The sequence below is a fragment of the Amblyomma maculatum genome, chromosome 6, assembly GCF_055883805.1.
Source record: "Amblyomma maculatum isolate TAMU_Amacu chromosome 6, ASM5588380v1, whole genome shotgun sequence".
Classification (NCBI taxonomy): Eukaryota; Metazoa; Arthropoda; class Arachnida; order Ixodida; family Ixodidae; genus Amblyomma; species Amblyomma maculatum.
The window spans coordinates 81786171-81808875 of record NC_139349.1 but is presented as its reverse complement, the minus strand read 5'-3'; the positions used below and the strand labels follow the sequence as shown (position 1 = coordinate 81808875).

Sequence of the window (22705 nt, the reverse complement as noted above, 5' to 3'; positions counted from 1 at the left end):
GAACTACGGCCCAACATTCAGTGATTATATAATAAAATCTACCGATTTAAGTTACAATGGCAGTATTTCTCAGATCGAATACTCTACACTGATGATGCGCACTGCTTTACCTTGGAAGAAAATATAACTCGTTTACTTTGAAAATAAGCATGTGCAGCGACGGGGCCCGCTGCTCGTTGAAACAAGACTAGTGCCAATTAACAGCAGTCATCTATCTGGCCAGATTACGCTGCGTGACTAGTGTTTGTTTCAAAGACTTGTTAAGATATGTTTCCACTCCAATAACAGACAACTCTCGGAGAAAAGCGCGATCCCCTGAATGACAGCACATGCAGGGTAAAACCGGTTCGATCAGTCAAAATTGCGTAACGGCAGTCGTTTCACTGTTCTGTCCTAGTCGTTACTTTCACTGTCAAAGTTTGTCTCTAAAACATCTCCCGAGCCCCGTGCGCAAAGCCCAGATGCATTTCCGCTCCAAAGAGTGCCTTGTGCAGGTTCTTACCGCACGCAGGTGGCCACAACAGCGACGTAATGCCCCTTGTCAGTCGCCCACGGAGCCATCTATTTTGCTTGCTTTGCCGAGACTTGCTACCACATACTACACACACAAGCGGGAAACCAGCCGCCTACCATTCATGATTCAGCTAGCTGCTATTTGTTTTCGTTGTCGGCACAAACCAAACAATTCGCGTGGTTTCTGGGTACTTGGAATGAAGTTTGCTTCAAACGCCGGGCAACTAGCTGGTAGCGTTAATCAGCCCGATCCAACATAACTCGTGCAGGCAGAAGTTGCCACCATTCCCGTTGGTATAGACGCCAGCAACCCGCACAGCGCCAGCAGCGTTAACCAGCTGGGAACGCAGCCGCACGGTCAAGACGCGCAAAAACAAACAAAGGATGCGGAAACATCAGCAGGTCGTCAATACCGTTTAGCCCTGAGCAGGCACTGGGGTGACGGCTCTTCGTGTTCGTATGTGATGGGGTCCCAGAAGTTGGGCGGACTCCGTGCAGCTTTCGCTTGCGCATCGTTCTCCTGCATTGCTTCCATCCAACACGCTTTCTTTAACGCGGGCAGTGTTAAAATATTCCAAACGCAAGCGCTACCAACTGCATGCCACCTTCAGCAGCCCTCTTTCCCTCCGCCTAGGCTTGTCTCTCCCTCTCCCTTTCATCTTCTCCGTATGGATATGGTTTCGGAGAATAAGAAAGCAGCTGAACCCGTTGATCTTCGCAACAATTATTTTAATAGTAATAACCGCGCTGAGCGCTCGAAATTAATAACCCCATATCTTTATTCAATTAAAAAAAAAAAAAAACTAGCCAAATAACAGGGACGACCACTTTCAACAATACCACACTAAAGTAATTACTTTCAGCTTGCGTGTTTAATTTTTAATAAAAATGAGCAAATTCAAATAATTTTACATTTCATTACATATTTATTGATTTTTTTTTTGTTGCTTTTTGTTTTGCTGGCCACAATGAAACTTTATAATAGGACAAAGATGGCCGACGGTGGTACTGGTTGTGCGAGTGTTGTGGACGATCCCGAGGAACGAAAGCACTTTCAAAGAATTGTGAACGCTTTTAGGTCTTATAGGTAATGCTTCAGAAACGCCTCTCTGTGTGTACTTCTAGCGCGGTTGCAGAAATTTCGCACAAATAAAGGTACATGACACTCTTGCCACACTATGATCGGATCGTAAAACCGGCGCTCCTTTGGCTCAGTTGCTGATAAGAAGTATAAGAAGTGATCCAGTTTAAATAGTTGAATAAGCTACGATCCTTGCAAGCGTCGCACACTCCAATAAAGTCAAGGTCTTTCTCTTTCTTGCGAATGATTGTGGCATTTGAAAAAAAAAATCCTGTAATTGGTTCCGAAAGTGCTATGTAGAAAGTATGAACTGTCTGCGCGGTTCAGCGCTGTCCAGCCCGAAAACTTACTGCTACGCTTATTCATCACCAAAGTAAGCATGGCAGTTTTTTTCCTGTGGCTTAAAGCTTTTAAACGATCGCGTATATGATGGGGTACTGAGACGTGCATATTGTTGCAACCGCTGTCAAAAAGTCGGAAGTGGTGTTTGAATACTAGAGCCACCGGGTAAAGCAGCGGGTTTACAGGCGCAGGGTTGCTGACGTTAACCTGAAGGCATAGTTGAATTTTCTTGTCCTGCTGAGAAGTGTAGCTCATGGTGAGACCGACTGGTATGAAGAGCATGTGTAGCTGATACAGGGAGCACTTCATCCGGATGCAAAAGAGGGCTGTTGCATCTTGTGCTGTGTTTCAGCCATTGCAAATTGAACCTTGTCAAGTTGATCTTGAAGCAGGAACTGCTTTAAACTTAATAAATGCTAAATGAAGTGCATTCACTCTGATGTGAAATACACTTCAAACGTATTCAGTAGCTTATTGGTGCCCATGCAGTGCATTCTAATTTGAAATATAGAGCGCATAGTTTGTGACAACACTGCTATTTAGAGTACATCACGAATTTACATCACCAGTAAATGTCTGCCATTGTATTTGAGCTGACAGCTGGGTTTCGAAGCTCTGGAAGACCTGGAAAAGTTACAATGGAGACTGTTTTCCTGATAAAACATAGCTAGGGGCTTCCCAATACGAATCCTTACTGAACACAGGAACCTAGAACTAGTTTTCTAGACAACTAACGCATGCATCCTAGAATCAAAGGATGCAGTCTGTGCATGTGCATGCATCTATCGATAACGAGAAACATTCCCAAGACATCTAAGAGGTCTGACCATTCTCTCCCTACAAGTGTTCTGTAGACATTCACAGTCGGCTGTGCGTTTGGTGAGAAAATGAAATGGACATTTGGCGTTTCCTGCAGGACTTACTCCCTCCGACGGTTGTGCAAGGTGGTCAAGTATGTGTCCAGCCTACCTCCTTCCCACCAGCTCATGCTCAGGAGTTACAGCCAGCACCTGGACAAAGTCCGGGCAGCCATTGACCACAATTACGAGGTCCTAAAATTAGTGGTGGCCAACATCGCCAATATGTTTGAGAATGCTGACCACTCTGATGATGTGAAGCCGACAAATCAGGTTAGGTGAACTATGTTCGCATTCACCTTGGAATTGCTGAATAAGTTGAAAGTGCTTATCTTGCTAGCGCTTAAGTTAAAGAGGTGTGCAGTGCCATGACTAATAGGCTTGACTGGGTGTAGTTTAGGAGTCATAATTTCATAATCATTATCTAGAGTAGGATTATGTCAACTGCGGGTAGAGATCTGTCCAGTTCTTTCGTGTAATCTGTGTCCTATGGCTGCCATAGCTGCCCCCAAAAATCCTCCTTAACTCACCTCTCCATCTGACTTTCATCCAGCCCTGCCATGCTGTCCTTTCCTTTGCATCTACTTTGTTGCCCTAATAATTTTATTACTCGTAGTTTAATAAACCACTGCCCCACCATTTACATATGTGCCTTTTGAATACTACTAGATTGTGCATGTAAATGTGGACATATTTTTTGCATTTACATCCTGCTATCTTATGGCAGAGCCTCACAGTAGTAAAATCCAATTCGAGGAAATATTTTTGTGTGGTAGCATTTAAATTTGCCTTGAAACATGCATAGATGTAACTTTTTTTTTTTCTTATGCTTTGTAGAACTGTAACCCCCCCTTCCCCCCCACAGTAATACCACATGTGGCACTGTGGGTAAAAGAATAAATAAATAAATAAATAAATAAATAAATAAATAAATAACTGGAAATCCAAACAACTGCGTCAGTTTTCCGCATTGCATCTACGTTTAATGGTGCAAAAAGCATGCGTGACCAAAGAGCATGAGAGATTTGGTTGACACATTGCATCAAATTTATGATTGTGACAGAATGCCAGCCCACGTCAGTTTTGTTGCAACAGGGTTTCACGGCATCTTATAGTTTGTGAAATTTTATGCGTTAAATTATTTTTCCAGGACTCATGATGGCCTCTTTTCACTTTCTCAGATTTCGTCCAATTGTTACCGCTAGCTTCATCTTTATTATGCAGAACCAACTAGCCCGGCAACACGCACTCCAGCGCTCTGTAGACTGCATGTGGCATAAAATATTTTAAATGAAGAACCCGCCGCGGTGGTGCAGTAGTTAGGGCACTATTTGTTATTTGTTGGTATACTGTCATCTTTTTTTCCAGTCGGAGGTATAAATGCTAAAGACTCATCACAATGCATTTAACTTCCTATGATTAAAGTGCTCTTACCATATGGAGTACATACTTTAGCACTGACAAGTGTACAGTAGCCCCCCAAATATAACGTCGAGTATCATCCGTAGAAAAATTGCACTCGTTTGCTTGGACTGCTGATGAGGTGACCTTCAGAAATACACCACTCATCATTAGGGTATACTCTGTGTGCCTTTGGCGTCTGCGTGCAATTTTCTTCCCTGCTGGTGTACTCTGTTTTACTTTGGTGCCACCTTTATAGATGTGTAGTGTTTCTTAAAGAGTATATCATGCATACCTGTGACATTTATATGCTTTCTGTGTGAAGGCACTTTAGTGCTTTTCCAAGTGCTTAACCTGTGTATTGTTTTTAGACTGCTTGCAAAAGCTTTTACGTGACACTTCTCTCTTTGTTACACTGTATGTTAGGTGGGGTATGCATCTGCGGGATTGCAGTGGAGAAGCCAGCTCTAGGAGATAGATCTTTGACCCCTTCTCCCCTTTCCTGCATAGACAAAAATACCTTGTGTCATGGCACTCTTTGCCCAAAGCTGCCGTTACGCCTGATAAGGTCAATTGTCATCAGTAGAGAAGCCGCGCAGTTGGTACCGGAGAAGAGGAATCTCAAAAGAGGATGCAGTCCCAGTATGAAGTCATCATCAGCATCATCCCTGGTTATATCCAGCGAAGACAGTGGCCTCTCCCATTGGTTCCAAATTATACCTGTTTTGTGCTGATTAGAGCTGAGAGTTGGGCGAGTTGGTTAATATGCATGGCCTGTCCTCGTCCTGTTGTCATCTTCGCATGCTTTTACCCGCCGTACATACCTGTTTTGGGCTGTAGGTACCCTACCTCAGCAAATCTAATATCATCAGCGCACCGGCCTCTGTGCCATCACCAGTCATGCTTTTCTTCCATTGAAACCCAAAATCATATCCTCAGAAATAGTTGGTTAAATATTCATCACACTATTAATACTCTGGGGTGTTTCATGGTAACTTATTTTTTACCAACCTTTCTTTGCACGCTGTGCAGGTTCAAGCTACAACGTTGGACATGGATAAAGTACAGGGTGTCCTAAAACAGTTTGTTCGGGAATGGAGCTCTGAGGGGGCGGAAGAGAGAAAAGCATGCTTTCAGCCAATTCTGGATGCTATTGCACAATATTACCCTATAGATGAAATGTGAGTTGAAAGAAAAAAATATATATATGTCTGATGTATTGCCCACACTCAGTTAAGGGGGAGAGTGTTTGTTGTACACCCATTGTGCATTTTAATACACAGCAGGAGTAGTGTAATCTTCGAACGAGCATGTCTAGTATATAACCAGCTGGAATGCAGCAGTTATTATTAAGCAGTTCTCTGAAAGTAATTGGACTGGTATTTTTTTTTTTTTTTTGTTATTTGATTGATAGCATTTTCTAAATACTGCACAGGCCTTGCACCATTGTTGAGAGCTTTGTTTTTATAGATTTAAAGGGCGCTGCATTAGCTGTTCATCCTGAATTTATTCCGTGGTAAAGTGTCTAGTGACTATTATCACTTCTTCAAAGAGTGGAGAGTTGGGCTTGTTGGTTTACTATCATGTTGGGAACAGCCCTAACACATGATGGTTTCGAGAACACAATACAGCCTGTGTTGTATTGTGTTGTCGCTCCGTCCTATGTTAGCGCTGTTTCCAACATTATCACTTCTTCGTTTCAAGTTAAGGCAGAAGCCTAACTTGCACTTGTATAGAGTATTTAAGCTTTCCACTGGAGGCAAAGGAATCAAATTTTGGCCACGGCCTTCTGGTTTGAGGCATCAGAGCAAAGTGGGGCCATGTAAGCTTACGAAACATACGGACAGGAATGCTATGCCTCTAATCTAGAAGCCACTTTCAGATGCCTATTTTTTTTTCTTTTGGGTCACATTGTTATGCTAGCAAACTCTAGTTAAAAGTCAGCGAGGTTCTACATACTATATGGGAATTCGAATTTCATGATAAGTATTATTTCTTATTTCTTCTCTCAAATTGTACACTAAGAAAAATTAAAGGAGGAGCAAGTACTTTTCTTTAAAATTTCTTGCAGTTTGGGTGCAAAACGAAGGCTGTGCTTATAAATTGCATCATTTCTTTCTTTTTTTTACCTTCAGAGAACCAGGCAGCATCCACATTTTGGTGCCTGGAGCTGGGCTAGGAAGGCTTGCCTATGAGATTGCTCGGCAAGGCTTTGTCTGCCAGGGCAATGAATTCAGCCTTTTCATGCTGTTTGCCTCCAATTTCATCCTCAACCGGTGCGTGCTTTCCAAGGCTGGTTCTGTGCTTCTGTACAGGCGTGAGAGGGGCAGTGCACTGATACCTTTCATAAGAGCAGTTATTGGCAGCAGTACGTCTCTAATGCATTTCATAGTGCACGAATAATCTAACCAGAATCATTGCTGTTTCATGTATCCAGCACAAAAGGTCCTTCTCATCATGATCAAGTGAGAATATCCTACTTCTGCTGACCCTTTCTGTCAATTGATGAAAAATGTGGGGGCCATTTGAGATAAGCGTGAACAGATTAATGCTTGGCCATGTGTGATCCAGAAATTTATCCTTTCTGTATTAGTATCTTTTTTGTATTGCCAAGTGACAGCACCAACCATCAACCCAATATTAGTACTGTGTTGGCACTTTAATGGCTCTACATAGAGCCAGTATATAGCCAACATACTCCGAACATTGGCCCAATAGTTTGTGCTGCCTTGGTTCTTTCTATCTGAATCTTGGCCTGCCTGCTCACTTCCAGATGTAAGGGCACCAACCTATACTGCGTGTACCCATGGGTGCACCAGTACTACAACCACATGGCCTCCGCCGACCAGATCAGGGTTGCCCACTTCCCTGATGCCAACCCCACTGACGTTCCCCCGGAGGCACAATTCTCTATGGCAGCTGGCAACTTCGTGGAGGTGTACAGCTCACAGTGTACGTATGTGCTTAATACTGTAGCCACAGCCTGCATGAGCCACTCATCACTATTCATTCATCGCTGTGCAGAGCAACATCTTACCTTCGGTTCACTCTTTGGAGCCCTGCTATTCGTTTACCTGCTTTTTTTTTTCATGAAAAACTTTGGAAACGTATATGTATGTGTACTAAGACTTGCCATTTGTCCCTATTCTTATTAGTGCTTGTATTAAAGTACTTTTATGTACAGCCACAGTTAAAGTCTCGTATGGTTTTACTCCACAGTGGTAAGATTGTTCTCATGACCTGTGCTAGTGTAAGTTAGTGTAGCAGGTGCACTAAAGCGTAGAACTGGCAGTAATGCAAAGCAGGGCAGCGGTCTCGGCATGTACTATGTCCACTCTTGCAGTACTCCAATGAACACATTAATGAGATATATTTATTTCTGGTGATCATGAAGTCAATCGAGAAAAAATATGGCACCCCTTCTCCTTCTCCCCCCCCCTCGTTTCGAGATTTTCATGCACATTAAAGGGACAGAACACTGGCCAAAATATGTCAAGAGATTATGGTGGAGATGAAAAGACCTTGCCTCATATAGTACAGATCGAGCACTACAGTATTAAAGAAAAGAGGCTTTACAATTTTAATTTGCCATTGAAAATCGCGTAAAAACAACTGAGGCGCTTTCTATCGGAGAAACCCCATTACTTTCGGTATAGTCCTCCACATGACTACATGTCAGCAAAATATCACTGATTTTTGCTGTTCTTTTTTCTTTTACGAGTGCTTGTCATAATTCATTATATTTTGCAGTCTCTCCACTGCGTCCTTAAATAAAAACCACCCCTCATTTCGCACTGCGAGAGGTATGCTTTCAGGTTTTGGAACTAGATGGCGCCACAGTATTTGGAATCCTGTGAATGAAGCGATAATAGTACCCAGTAAAACTTTTGTCGACGAGGCATGCATTATTGTGCCGTAGCAGCCTGTAGTGTGAAACTGAAAAGGACGTTACTCTAAGCAAAAAATGTTGAATTATTGCCTGGCAAGTGAAATTTATATTTGTTTTCGGTACGTCTTTTTTGTCGACCACCAGTCGTCATCACGGTTTCTGCTCATGGTTTCCAGCATCTGACTACATAAAAACGGGTGCATGCACTGATCGAAAAATTCTCGGTAAAAATTTTCTACAGCGTTTCTACCAAAACCGTTATGGAATTGAACACTTCAGACATCAATCTTCCCATTGCACAGAAAAAAAATTGAGATCTAAGTTCCAGTGTTCTGTCCCTTTAAAGAACAGAGGCTGGTTAGAATTACCTAAAGCTCTTCAGATTGGAGAGAGTGTTGGAGCACAGGGGTAGTTCCAGTTTAAAAACAAAAAATAGCGATAATAAAATCACACCAATACTTGTTATTAGACTTATTATTGTGATGAACAGTGGCCGTTTCTTATGTACCTCCACAGTGGAACAGTGGGACTGTGTGGCCACATGCTTCTTCCTGGACACAGCACCAAACGTCGTGCTGTATATAGAGACCATAGCAAGCATTCTGCGGCCAGGGGGCCTGTGGATCAACTTGGGCCCTCTGCTGTATCACTATGCGGACTTGCCCAATGAGGATTCCATCGAGCCCAGCTACGAAGATGTTCGACACATTATTCTTGCTATGGGCTTCGTTTTCCTGGTTAGTTGTCTTTCTTGTGGGAAATGTTGCAGATGTGTGGAGGTAGTGGACAATTAATTTGGTTAGCGACTAGTGTTGCTAGCTTAAGGAATGAAAAACGCTGAAGTTTATTTCAAAGTGAGGCACTCTGTTGTGCTGCATACTGGTCCTTGCTTACCACAGCACACTTTCAGCCATGGTTTGCAGATCGCTCTAGCTTGTAAAAAAAAAAAAACAAAAAATGAAAATTATTTTTCTGCAGACTGAATTCTTCCTGAAATTATAGGGCCCAGAGTAGTTTTGGTCTTATATATTTACAATCACTTCAAGTTTGCAGTTGCTGTATAATTATTATGTAATTTTTAATTCGTGTGTAATTAACCTTTCATTTTTCTACAAATTGCCTAATTGCAAGAGGAAAGTATTTTGTATTTTTAGGACATAAAAGTCAACACTCAGTGGAACCAAAGAAAGCATATGAGAATGTTTTTTTTTATTATTTTTATTTGTGGTGTTTGATTAATGGGAATTTATCAGTGTATTCATTTCATTGCTGGAACATACTTGATTAGAAGGTAGAAGAAACGTTTCGGTGATGGAGGCGAAACGGAGTAGCATCCGTGTGCTATGCAATGCCAGTGTACGTTAAAGAACCCCAGGTGGTCGAAATTTCCAGAGTCCTCCACTATGGTGTATCTCATAGCCTGAATCGCTTTGTGACGTTAAACCCTACAGGCCAAACGAAACAGAAAGAACAAATACACTTTGTCAATAGGTTCTGTATGCTTTCTGTGGTTTGGTTGGCTGGTAGCTTCCTTCAGTTGTGGGGAGAGTGAATCATTTTGCACCACACAGGTTCTGTATTCTGTTGCAGCTACCTTTACTGCCTAGCCAGGTTCACATGTATGAACATTCACCAACATTCTTTTCTTGATCGTTACTGTAGTGTAACAAAAATGTGTAGTCAATTAATGGATGGACACTTTGCAAAGGTTTTTTACATAGAAACATGAATCAAGCTATAGTTGGATACAACTCAAGTCTGCAGTAAGCATCAGAAAGTAGTCATAAGTCTTTTCTGCTTGCTTAAATAAAAAGCTAAACATGAGACCAAATTATATGCTCAAGAATTTCAATGCCTCTGGGTTGCTTGATGTAAGTGAAACATAAAAAAACTGGTTCTGTTTACTGTTCAGCCGAGTAATACACACCACTTACTACTGCTCATAGTTCGCAACTGCTGTTTGTTTAAGTTGTGTCCTACTATAGTCGCATCCCAATATCTGAACGCAGCGAAGAGTTCCGCTGTATCCGCAGGCATTGTATATGTTTGTGGGGCCCTTGTTTTTTGGGATTGGGATGCTTATGCTCGTGTTGGGTTTCTCACCACTTTCTTTTCCATTTTTACTTGAGCGTGCATCGTTTTCAGTGCATTGGCACTGTCGTAGTAGTTGTTATCTGTGACGTACAAGTATGAAAATGATTGATTGCATTACAGGTTTATTTTCTCTTCTTCTAGTTTGCACCTTATTGCTCGCCTCGACCCACCTGTGTCTTTCTCGGTGTCTCTTACTTGTTCACTCCTCTCTCACTCTGCTTTATTTATTTTATTTTGTTTATTAATTTATTATTATTTTTTTTCCAGAAGGAAGAAACAGGGCTGGCAACGCCGTACACCCAAAATCCTCGTTCAATGATGCGGTACGAGTACCGTAGTGTTTTCTTTGTGTGTCAGAAATCGCAGCAACCCAGTGCTATGAACGAGGCATTTCACAGTGAGGTCGATGACATTGACAGCGGTGACTCCTGACTGAGCAACTTTGGCCATCTGAACACTAATTGTAGGCACTTGTATATTTAAGAACACATCGGTTGGCTGGAAACTTATGCCTAATTTTCTTTAACACGTCTATCCGTCTGTAAATTTGCGCATGAACAAGGGGTGGGCAGGAAAAAATACAATGCAAATGCAAGCATTTGGTTCAGACCTTACTTGGGTTTGGGCATTATTTGAGAGTGAAATGACTGTCGTGGTGCTGGACATGCGCAAGAAACTTTAAGGATGTAGTATAACCACTTGTGCCGTGTTAGTCAACTTACCAAGCTTTTGTGTTGTACTCTTTGAGGGCCATACAGAGCTTTTAAAATAAGCTGCTGGTTCATTTTTCTTCCTTTGCAAGAGTAATAGTTGTTAAAAGTTCATATCCAGTCACAGCTTCCTGTATTTTCCGTCTTTCTTGGGGACTAATGTGTTGGTGACTGTCGAGATGGGCATGAATTGTTTACTTGCTCAACTTACCGGAGGAGAAAAGGGGTTTGCAACCATGCTGCTGGTCGAGATAAAAAATTTTTCATCTAACCTTAAAATTAGCAAGGTACACAGTTGAACCAGTGTCATTTGCCCTCATATGGAAGCACGAGCGATGGTGGGCAAAGGTGCATCAATTGTCCTCATTGATATGGTTAACTTGCATTTGTAAAAATTTACACTTTCGTAGCTTATGCCATGATGTGGATGATGTTCAAACTGTGAGAAGCTTAGTATTAATAACATGGACCTTGTGTTTTTATTGGTTTGGTTTGTAAAGCATAGCCTCTGTAAAGTTTCTTGTCTTAGATGTATATTTATGGTTCTCCTGCGGAAAATTAAAGTGTTAATCTCTGCTACCATTCATCATTGCGTGAGCTTCCTGCTTTCTTCTTTCTTTTTTTTTATTGACACATGAGCTTCCTTTGTTTTCTCTTTAGTGTTCTTGCACGGTTGACCTTTAGATAGAACTTTTCCAGAAAGTATATGATTAAAAAAAGAAATAACATTTTGCTCATGCAGTGTGTTGGGAGATGGAACAAGGAGTCTGACGCAGCAAAAAGATGCGTAACCAAAAAGTAGACTAGCTGTTCATGCAAGTTCACTTTTTTAGTACTTGTTATGTCGAACAGCTCGTGCTGTGAAACTTGTAAAGAATTTGTTCCTGGGAGGGTTGCACATCCAACTATGCGTGCACAGAGTGGAAAATTCAGTTATTACTAGTAGCATTGGTCCCTTAGCTAGAGGTCACATTAGGTTTCGTAACGACATACTTGAAAGTAGCAGAGCTTCTTTGTTTTACTTGATGTCAGCCATTTTATTAACAGTGGTTGTTTGTGGGGCACTCATTATTAGTGCAGATTTTTGCTTTTCTTCTTTGCTGTAAGTAAAATATTGTCCTCTTTGACAGCATTCTTCTGATCTGTTATCAGCAGATAGGGCATTGTAGTTGATTGTGATATTTTCTGCTTATATTATGCGTGGGAAATGTGCAGTCGGAACACGGCAAAGCATGCCATGCTGTACAATAAGCGCAGCCTAGCGAGCGCTAGGAAGGAGTTTGCATGTGAGATACACGTGGCAAAGGCTGTTATATTAGCGGATGCAGTCCCTGCCATCTATGCGGCCTGTTGCCACATCTAGCCAGGTTGTGTTAGCTATCTAAAACCCATAGCAATAACAGGTAAAGAAAGACGCACACATACGAATGCTACATGCCGAGTGCACAGCGTCACGAATACTAATGTGCCGTCCAACTCTCAAGCTTTGGTGTTAGTATTTAGAGTGCAGCTCTTATGCGCCCATTTGTCGATTGGGCCACGTCTTCATCGGCACTGCTGCTGTAACTGAGCAAAAGTCAGTGTAGAGGACAGGGGAAAGACGAGCCACGAGCTCTGCCCGCATATTTTTTATCAGCTACCAGCAGAAGCTGGTAGAGAGGGAATCTGCTCATCCAAGAGCCTTAGCCGCATGTATTTCGCACGCAAAATCACTGCCAGCACACACTAGGCTGTGCTGATCGTACAGTGCAGCACGTTGTTTCGTGCTCACTCATAAATTTTACGACTATACCTGTAGTTAGTTGATTAGTCTCTGGGAGCTTGTTGAAAACTTTGAGGGGTGAAAAGTAACTGTGTTGTTGCTTGTAAACCTATTTATCACTGGGTTAATTAGATCCATACACAGGAATGCAGTTACTGAATTTCACGGCAAATCTACCTAGCAGGACCAATTAATATGTCAAGTCACTTACCTGAGATCGGAGATGGCCTCGCCAGGGTGGCGAAGTGGTTACGACGCTCGACTACTGTACCGGAGTACTCGGTTTCAAACCCGGCCACCGGTGGTTGCATTTCGATGGAGGGGAAATGGAATGGCATCCGTGTGCTGCGCGATGTCAGTGCATGTTAAAGGACCCCAGGTGATCGAAATTTTTGGAGCCCTCCACTACAACCTCTCTCATAGTCTGAGTCGCTATGGGACGTTAAATCTTACAAACCAAGCCTAATATGGCTGATGTGAAATTGGATCCAATATTTCTGAATTTGTCACAGATTTTTCTATATATTACTATCATGGCACTTAATTTATGCAGTGGTTCCTCTCAGTCAGGTCCCTGCAAGCTTGAACATAGCTTGTCAGGAAATTTCAAGAATTGTGTCAGTGAAATAAAATGTAGTGACATGATTCTGAGTAATGTTTGCATTTTTTTTATTGCTCAATACTCTAGAGCTTTGTTGAGACTAAAAAAAAAGAGCGAACAATGAAGTATTCATTGTCACAAAAACGTGTGTTGTGTTGCTGACTGTCCAGCGAAAACAATTGCTTTTTTAGAGTGTTTGCTCTTACTACTTACATTTGCCGGTATTTCGTGTTTCTCCGTCGCTCTCAGATTCAATATGGTGTCTAAGTCACGTGATCGTAGCTACAGCATTGCAAATAGTTTCTTATCTACCATGTGACCACCCATGCAACGGAGTCCACCACCTGGTCCATCATGTGTGATATCATGAATTTCCAAAGCCACGTGACCGAGGCAACCCCACCACTGCTGCGTTACCTACTAACCAGTGCTTCAAATTATTCAATGAAAATTTTTCATCAAACTGTGCAAGGTGCTTTGGTATAGAGTATGAGCAGGTGGTTTTCAGGGTTGGGCTGACATTACGTATATTGTGGAGCCTAATGATTAGACTATTATTAACTAAAATTGACCGATCAACTTTTTTATTTCTTCTTTTCAGGAAAAGTATTGCAAAATTGAAGGCTTTCACTGGGGAGACCCCTGCTTAAAATTTAAATGTCCACCTCACCGTGTAGTCCATATACAGATAACTGCACCCACATATCTCACAGTTCTTGAAAGAAATTAAGTTTGTATTGAATAATTGAAGCATCCTATATATCTAAGAGCATTGTTGTCATATCCACCTGCTTGATCTGACATGGTATTCACAGTTCTAGTAGGAAAGAATTACAGGGGTGCACTTAGGTGCAGTATAAGAGCTACCGATTATGTTGTGACGTGTTTGTTTATGCCTTTGCTATTTCTAGCATGTATTTTGCACTCTAAATCAGGGCTAATTCGAGGCTTATTTGCTGCTTCCTGGCGAGAGCTGCACAAAACTGCTGTGCTGGAATGTTTTGCGACAACATCGCTAGATGGCGCCACGTGTCTGTCTAACATATTATTATTATCTGTTTTGTTTTGAATTTCCCGTGTGCATATTGATCGAGTTGCAAATTTGTTGCCAAAGGAGGCTATATGTCTGTATACTCGGGGACAGTTTCTTTTATTTTTGTTCATTTTTGTTTTTTATTACTTTGCCTCAGCACCCTCCATCGTCCTTACACTAGACAAGAAGATACGGAGTTGTTTGTCCGCGTAGAATAGTCGTTTGCGCTCTCGGCTCGGCAACAGCAGTTTTTAAATTCCTGGCGGTGACAAGTTTTCTACGTGTGAGCATATATCTTTAGTGCACTTTTAATCCCTTAAAGCCATCAGCATAAGTACTTGGCATCGTTCTGTGCCGAGAAAAATATGCGAGTGGCTTTTATCAGAGTTATATCAAGCAACCATTCTTTGTGCAACGTTTGACTTATGCCATGGCATTTTGCTTCCCATTTATCATCCATCCTAGTCATAAAAGAGAATTGGAACCAATTGGAATCATTTGGTTTTCCAACTGGAACCAACTGTGTTTTCAGACACTTAACCCATTGCAGCTAATGGGTGAGACCAACTGCACACAATTGTATCCAGTGGGTCCAACAGGATATACCAACAGGATATACCTTACGGGGCAGTTGAGGTGTCCACAGAAAACAAGTGAGACAGTTACCGCGCCTTTCCCTTCCTATAAATCAAGCAATCAAGTGGCCTAAATTACTCCGTAGCCCTCCACTATGTTAGGGTGGCTTCAACTAACCTCCTTGGGTACCACCCCGGCGGGGCAAAAAATGAAACGTGCTGAACACAGAGGCACACTCACACAGGGGCTTGTTGGAATTATGCAAGGAGACAGGAGACATAAATCTGTACCCCCCCCCCCCCCCTTCCATGGGCTATGTCAAGACGAGACGTCGTGTGTGAGCTCTTCCCTTTTTTTGTTGCCGTTCCTGTCTATCACACTTCGAATCCTGGCCGGTCCGGAATGTTGAAAAATGCACTAATGATGCATCCCACGCCAGCAGTCATAATTCATATATACCTCACCACAAAGAAAATGCCTCTTGCAGTTATGCACATAAAGCCATCAGCTGTGCAATGAACTAAAATAATTACAATATCATCAGTTGTAGTTTTTTTAATTTACAATATTACCAAAAACAACGGTTTTCAGCAAAGAGTATTTTTAAAACAAATCTTATCGCGCAATTTTATTTTCTGTAGTCAGTTGCACAGCCTGATATACCAAGAATAAGTATTTAAAGTTCTGTTAAAAAATCTATACGAGGAAAAAAGTTACGAATATTCACGCAAAATGAAACGGCAGAAAAGCAAGTTTCGAGAAAAACTACAAAAAAGATTTGATATAGCTAAATATGGCATGCAGCAATATCCAGGAGGGTTAAAATTACGAGGGACTTCAGCGACTAAAGTAGTGAAAGGCGAAAGCCTGAGTGCCGCATTCTGCTATGCAACTGGTACTGATTAGTAATGAATTAATCAGTCACTAAGTATGTATTCAATTAATCATCAATTACTTAATTATGAATTAATTAGTTACCAATTAGTAATTGCTAAATTTATTCATTAATTAGTAGTTGATCATTGATTGACATACGGCATATAAAGCACGCATTCGCGCATACTATGGTGGTGCTCTGTGATTGGTCGAGACCTCTATGACGTCATATCACGCCTCGGCCAATCAGAGCCGCCGCAAAAGCGGGACACATTTTGACCACGTGAAGGGTGGCTGTTCCTGGCCATGCGGGGCTGGGACGGTAGATCAACGCATCTGTTGTAGGCCGTCATTGCATCCGCCACCGCTTAGGTGGTGGATGACAGCTGTTGCGGCGCACGTCGTTGTTGTTGTTGTTCTCCTCTAATGTGATGGCACATTAGAGGAGGCAGCGGAGGTGGCTCAGCTACAGAGCCAGTAGCAGGCCCGAGCGTTTTGTTTTCCTTCTTCCTACAGCCACAACAACAACAACATGAGCCATTAAAGGCTTTCGCCTTAAAATTCACTAATTTGTACCTCAGGTCCTCCTTAGCTTTATCTTTACTTTCGCTCGTGGGTCTGCTCGACTTTTTTTTTTTTTTTCCTTGCGTTTCTTGCGGCATCGGTAGACAGACAAAAGGATTTCTTGATGCACTGTTGGTTCCCTGCCAAGCAAGTTTTTATCGTCTCCTCTGCACTGTAAACTTCCCCATATCGTTAAAGCGCGTAAACAACGAAGTGAAATCGTTGAAGCACACGAGGCACCGAGCAAGCAGTCTCCGGGTTCTTCAATTAGCGCGCGAACGCTTTAACCCACGTGATCGAAATATTATGCGCCCCTCTTGCGAGCACTGTTGTTCATAAATGAAAGCAAAAATAGACACTTACGCTTAGAAAAAGTTATTATGATTGCAAACTGAAACATTATGGTACAAAAAAAAAAAGGTAAGACTACTAAACAAGGCAAATATATTTGAATATTTGGAAACCGAAACTGTGTTAGTGTCGGTTTTGCAAAATGCACGAGGGGTTACAAATTTGGCTGTATCTTTGAAACAATTTTAGTTAGAAGCATATTTTTTTACCGTTGGTGCAGAAATTAATGTGTAATTTGATAAAATAAAACTTACAAATTCATTTTTTTTCAAAAAGTCAATAATTAAAGTTTTCAAAGTCGCCTCATACCTTAAAGTATCCTTAAAAACCGTTAAATGAAAAGGCGGTGTTAATAAAGGCGATGTCGCATCTACTCTTAGGCGAAGCTTGAGCGTCTCCATAATTTTATGATTGATAGTTCGTGCGGACACGCTCTGCGGACATAACTGTCCACGCCACTCATGGTACAACTTTTTAAAAATGAGGTTGGTCTCCAGTTGAAATATTTACTTTTTTGCTCTAAGTTTAGGCATGCTAGCTGCTATGCTCGATTGCTTGAGCTGAGTACACTCTATGAAGCATGGTATACTGTATTGAGTACTGTGCAACAACAAAAACAAATATGGTGAATTTAGCTTCGTTAAGCAGAACCCAGGGAATAAGAGAAACTACACACACACACACACACACACACACACACACACACACACACACACACACACACACACACACACACACACACACACACACACACACACACACACACACACACACACACACACACACACACACACACACACACACACACACACACACACACACACACACACACACACACACACACACACACACACACACACACACACACACACACACACACACACACACACACACACACACACACACACACACACACACACACACACACACACACACACACACACACACACACACACACACACACACACACACACACACACACACACACACACACACACACACACACACACACACACACACACACACACACACACACACACACACACACACACACACACACACACACACACACACACACACACACACACACACACACACACACACACACACACACACACACACACACACACACACACACACACACACACACACACACACACACACACACACACACACACACACACACACACACACACACACACACACACACACACACACACACACACACACACACACACACACACACACACACACACACACACACACACACACACACACACACACACACACACACACACACACACACACACACACACACACACACACACACACACACACACACACACACACACACACACGCACGCACACACACACACACACACACACACACATATATATATATATATAGACGTTGTGAGCATAAAGCAATTTTAAATTTAATATTCAAGTAATTTTAGTTATATTACATTTTTTATTACAGTCAAATGGTCAGTACATATAAGTTTAAGTACTATTTCAGTTCCGAATGTGTGTGTATATATATATATATATATATATAAACGCACAATAATAAATGTTAACTACTCATATCTACTGTTCTTTGATTAACTACTGCAGTAAAAGTCTGAACGAACTACTGTTGACCATTTGATGCGCTATTTTACACGCTGCACGAAAAGGAACTGCTTTACCTGAAGCGGCAATCATCAAACTTCAGCAGACGACGGTGGCCGAAACTGAAACCAGAAGCTAGGAACATTTGAGCAACAAAAATAAAAACGTTGTGAGCATAAAGCAATTTTAAATTTAATAGTCAAGTAATTTTAGTTATATTGCATTTTTATTACAGTGAAATGGTCAGTACATATAAGTTTAACATGGTAGTTTAAGTACCATTTCAGTTCCGAAACTGCTAGAGATGGAGTCACCGTCGAGACAAGACACGTTCAAGTCGAAGCCACAGCTGCTTGATTCAGAACGAGCAGAAACCACTCGCCACACGCGCTCTAACGAAATTGCCCGGCGCGGCGCGACTCTTGCTGTCGCTTCAGGTTGCATTTCGCTCCTTTCTCCTCGGCGCTCGGTGCACGTCGCTACGTCCGGTGTCGAACCTCACGTTTGAAACCGAATCGATACTGACTGGAGAGTTACAACGTCGATCCTGCTTCGCAAGCCGCCTTTGAGTGGAGAAGCCGGTGAGGGTGGTCATCTTAAAGAATATTAGTAAGTTCATTGACATTTCGGACTCTGATGTCCGCAACCTGTTCGGACTGGCCACTTTCGTCCGCACTGCCTAGTTAGGTGTCCGTTTTCGGCCTCGGTACGAACAAAAACCTGCCCGAGAATGGATGACGTGCCGCAATTTACAGCGACAGACTACACTGTGATGTGTCTGATGCTGTGCGTTTCGTCGGGCATCGGAATTTACTTCGCTATCCGAGATCGGCGTATTATGTCGAACAAAACATTTCTTATGGGCAACAGGGAGCTGGGTGTTTTTCCCGTGTCCATGTCGTTGATGGCGAGCTTCCAGTCGGCCACCACAGTGCTTGGCTATCCATCGGAGATGTACTACAAGGGAACTCAGTTTTGGGTGGCCATCTTCGGCTTGGCCCTCTCAAATGTGATCGCCGCTGAACTCTTTCTGCCGGTCCTCTACAACCTCCAGCTGACAAGCGTGAATTCGGTAAGCTGATTTTGATCGCCATTTTTTAATGTTTCATTTTTTCTCTTCCTTTGTTTAGTTTAATCTGATTTAGTCCCGTGTCGTAACGACGAATGGGATCCGCGCGATACCAGTGTCATTGATGTATACTATATATGTAACAGCTCCTACGGTCCGCACCGTTGTTAATCGTGTCAATCATTGTACATATGCACTCTGCTATTATATACAGCTTGCTGTAGCTATTTCCCTGCCGTTTTTAATGTATAACTCTTAGAAGGATTCTTAAACTTTATCTGTATTAGTTCAGTCATATCCCTACAAGCATTTACTAAGCTTTAGCGTAATAAAAAAGCGAGAGGAGAAGCAGGAAATAATCATGCTTGTCCTCCTATTTTGTAATGAACATACTCCTCTTCCTGGTATCGATCATTGCACAACCTACCTGAAACGATCGGTTGAAACGAGGGGACAATGCTATATAGCGAGCCGTAAAGAAAACAAAAAAGCAGGCAGAAAGAGAAAGGGAGGGGGGGGGGGGGGGGGGGTTCGAGTCAAGATCGACCCTGGGGACGGTAATTGTAGCGCACGGTGACAGTGGACTGACTGCGCGCGCGGAACTGGGATGCTTGAAAACGCGTGGTTCTGGGTTGTTGCGTAATTTTGGCCAATGGGCGAAATCGATTGCCACCCACCGGTGAGAACGGTCTAGCGGTAGCAACGCATGCCGTAGTTTGTCTCGTGGAGGCGAGAACTTCGGGAAAACTTCTTTTCCCTTTGGGTGAAACCCGCGCTGGCGCGCCCGAAACATCCGCCTTCTGAAATTTCCCGCCACCGCTCAGCGGCATGTTTGCACGGTATTGCTCTACGGACGGGCTTCTTGTAATACGTCCGTCGCCTGGCAAATAACAGCGTCGAAAAAAAAAAAAAAAAAAAAAAAAACGCCTTTGGTTAGAAGAAATAAGAACGAACAAAAAAAAAAAAAAAGCGATGGATATTCTTGGGTACAGCCAGACTCTAGCTAACATTCTTACTGCTTTTTCTTTTTTTTATGGTTTTAGGTGACGAAACAGACATCTCACACTCTTCGAATATTTTTTTCTTTCTCTTTTGCTTTTCTCGCAACTATGACTGTACTCCCTCACCAATTCAGTCGTCATAATTTTTCAGCCCCATAGCATAGGGGCTTATTAACTGCATTCAGCTTTCGTTTCGTCTGCTCTTTTTGTACATGTTTTGGTTAACACCCCAGTTTCTAGGCGAGTTCGCCGTAGTCATCATATACGATTCTTCTTTTGAGAGAGAGAGCAAAAAAGAAGTGTGCCCATTCTGAGGCTAACAACACCGCAGCAAGTATACTTCAAAAATTTTCTTTGCTACCCAATTCTTGGCCGATCCCCCTCTGTGGGTATGTGCCATAAGTTATTTGGACAACAACAGCTGTGGTACTTCCACTGAAGACAGGGCTGGCAAACCATGGACAGTAAGGGCTGAGCCGCACTAACTAGTCTCGTTATTACGTATTTTTTTCTCTGTGGTTTGTCGACATAAGCACTGTGTAATGCCTGTAATGCCCTGTGCTTCGTCGTGACGCCAGAAGAACCTTTATGACATGCTGAGCCATTCCTATGTCGTCTCTCACAAGACCATCTTACGTGCGCACATACTGTTCGGTATTGCTGGCTGTCGAATGCGTATATTGCGTGCGGTTTATGAATTCTAAAGGAGATTTTTGATGACTGCTGCGCCGACTATTGCGTGCCGCTTTGCATCGATTATACCGCAATGAAAAAAAAAAAAAAAAAAAAAACATGCCTCGTGTAATAATGCCTCATGCAACAAGCATGTGTAGTACGCACCGGTCAGCCAGCGCGGTGCTCAGGTCTTCAATTCATCCGTACATTTTCGGATGCATAAGTGTTTCGCAATTCGGGATGTTCAAGTTCATCGGAGTTGCTCAAAGTTCAGTTTTCGTTGTTTTTTTCACACCTGTCCGCGCGTTTGAGAATCGAAAGCCTGAACACTTTGCTGGAGCTGGGCGAAATCCTGATTTTGAATTTGCCGCCATCGCTGAAGTGTGTGTCGAGGCCGAGCGGTGCCGACCAGCACGGAAGCCAGGCCGGAGACGCGTTTGGATTTCTGCCTGAAAGCGTTTATATTTTGGCGAGTGCCATCCTTACCACATGGGCAAGCTGTTCCTTACAGTGTGGCCACTCTGTAAGAGATTCACGTCCCTTGTGAAAGGATCCTTCGCGCAGTACACACAACGTAAGACAACGCTGATTCAGCCCATAGCTGCGGTCTGGTTAAGATATGAAAACGTTTTTTTTTCTCGTTTCTCCTACTTTACACAAAACCGAAAGTAGAGTTATAGAATAGTCGATAATTAACCGTGCCGTACATTATGATAATCGAATGAGTCGACTGACAAAGTGACACGATGAGAGAAAGGGGAGGAACAACTCGTGAGACAAGACTTATCTGTCCTGCGGAGTCGCAGGGCCGATTTTGAAACGTCACTATGTCGTTTGGTCTTGTTCCGTTTATCCACTGGGGAGTATACTAGGTAAATATTGTAACGTAATATATGCACACGAGGTTTATACATTTACTGGGAAATAGATTTATATCTCTCTTTCCCGCGCACACACACGTGCGCGCGCGCGTCTCTCTCTCTCTCCCGGGGAAGATAGCAGATTCATGATGTGGTTTGATGCGAACCACAGGAACGATGCTAGTCTCCAGGTGGATGCATGCCGTCGAAGAGTAAAGAAAAATGAAAAGGCTCGCCTTTCTTAATATTTGCATTTAATTACTTTTCTTTCTCGTTGATTTTTTTTTTTGTTTTGTTTTGTTTTAGTTTTAAGCTGTGGTTGTAAAATGAAAAGTGTACCTTCCCAAGAACGTCGACGAAAATTGATTCCATCTTCAGCACGTTAAGCACAAAGTTGCAGTTTTATGACTTCTGGAAAAGAATTTTTAATGTTTTAATTAATACTCGCTGAAACATTAAACATTAAAGTATACAACCGAACATGCGTGAGATTTAAGGGCATGAACTCGTCGAGTGTTCTCCAAGGTACACACGTGTATATCGGGCGCACGCTTCCGTGAACTCGAGATATCTGCCGCACTACAAGGATTCACTTGTGAAGTGGCGATGGCACTGAAACACCGACTGACGTCTTCTCGCGCGTGTACATTTTTTCCGGCTACTTTCAAGTTGTTTGCGTACACCATCTTTGCCGGCCTTCGCGGTGAAGATGACGACTGGCTCGACAACTACAACAGGGTCAGTACATTTAACCGCTGGAATGACGCTCACAAACGGCTCAACGTCGTCTTTTACTTGGCCGACGTTACCAAAACCTGGTTCCTCAATCATGAGGA

The 22705-nt window shown here is 42.6% G+C and overlaps 3 protein-coding genes across 6 annotated transcripts in view; 2 read left to right on the top strand and 1 right to left on the bottom strand.

Moving 5' to 3' along the window:
* The window catches only part of LOC146186107 (ubiquitin-conjugating enzyme E2 Z-like), a 42791-nt gene extending 41625 nt beyond the window's left edge, over positions 1–1166 (bottom strand). Inside the window, exon 1 of one of the 2 annotated variants that reach the window (XM_084607044.1) lies at positions 927–1166. In XM_084607044.1, the coding sequence (XP_084463170.1) occupies positions 927–1048 (122 nt within the window). In that variant the 5' untranslated portion in view covers positions 1049–1166. Of the gene's footprint in view, positions 1–502; positions 887–926 lie in introns of those variants that run through there. The other variant, XM_084607045.1, reaches the window with a different exon arrangement.
* A 319-nt stretch (positions 1167–1485) lies between these two features.
* Positions 1486–13288, top strand: LOC146186106 (carnosine N-methyltransferase). 3 transcript variants are annotated; one of them, XM_084607039.1, is made up of 7 exons: positions 1486–1600; positions 2853–3066; positions 5227–5375; positions 6330–6470; positions 6968–7146; positions 8600–8820; positions 10445–13287. In XM_084607039.1, the coding sequence occupies exons 1-7, from the start codon at positions 1506–1508 to the stop codon at positions 10607–10609; spliced, it is 1164 nt and encodes a 387-aa protein (XP_084463165.1). In that variant the 5' UTR covers positions 1486–1505; the 3' UTR covers positions 10610–13287. The 3 variants fall into 3 exon arrangements, with proteins under 3 accessions (XP_084463165.1, XP_084463168.1, XP_084463167.1); XM_084607042.1 differs by having other exon boundaries at positions 1528–1668; positions 10445–13288; XM_084607041.1 differs by lacking the exon at positions 1486–1600 and adding an exon at positions 1693–1967 and having other exon boundaries at positions 10445–13288.
* A 5311-nt stretch (positions 13289–18599) lies between these two features.
* The window catches only part of LOC146186105 (sodium-coupled monocarboxylate transporter 2-like), a 125436-nt gene continuing 121330 nt past the window's right edge, over positions 18600–22705 (top strand). The window contains exon 1 of the mRNA XM_084607038.1: positions 18600–19336. Within this exon, the coding sequence (XP_084463164.1) occupies positions 18995–19336 (342 nt within the window). The 5' untranslated portion in view covers positions 18600–18994. The remainder of the gene's footprint in view (positions 19337–22705) is intronic.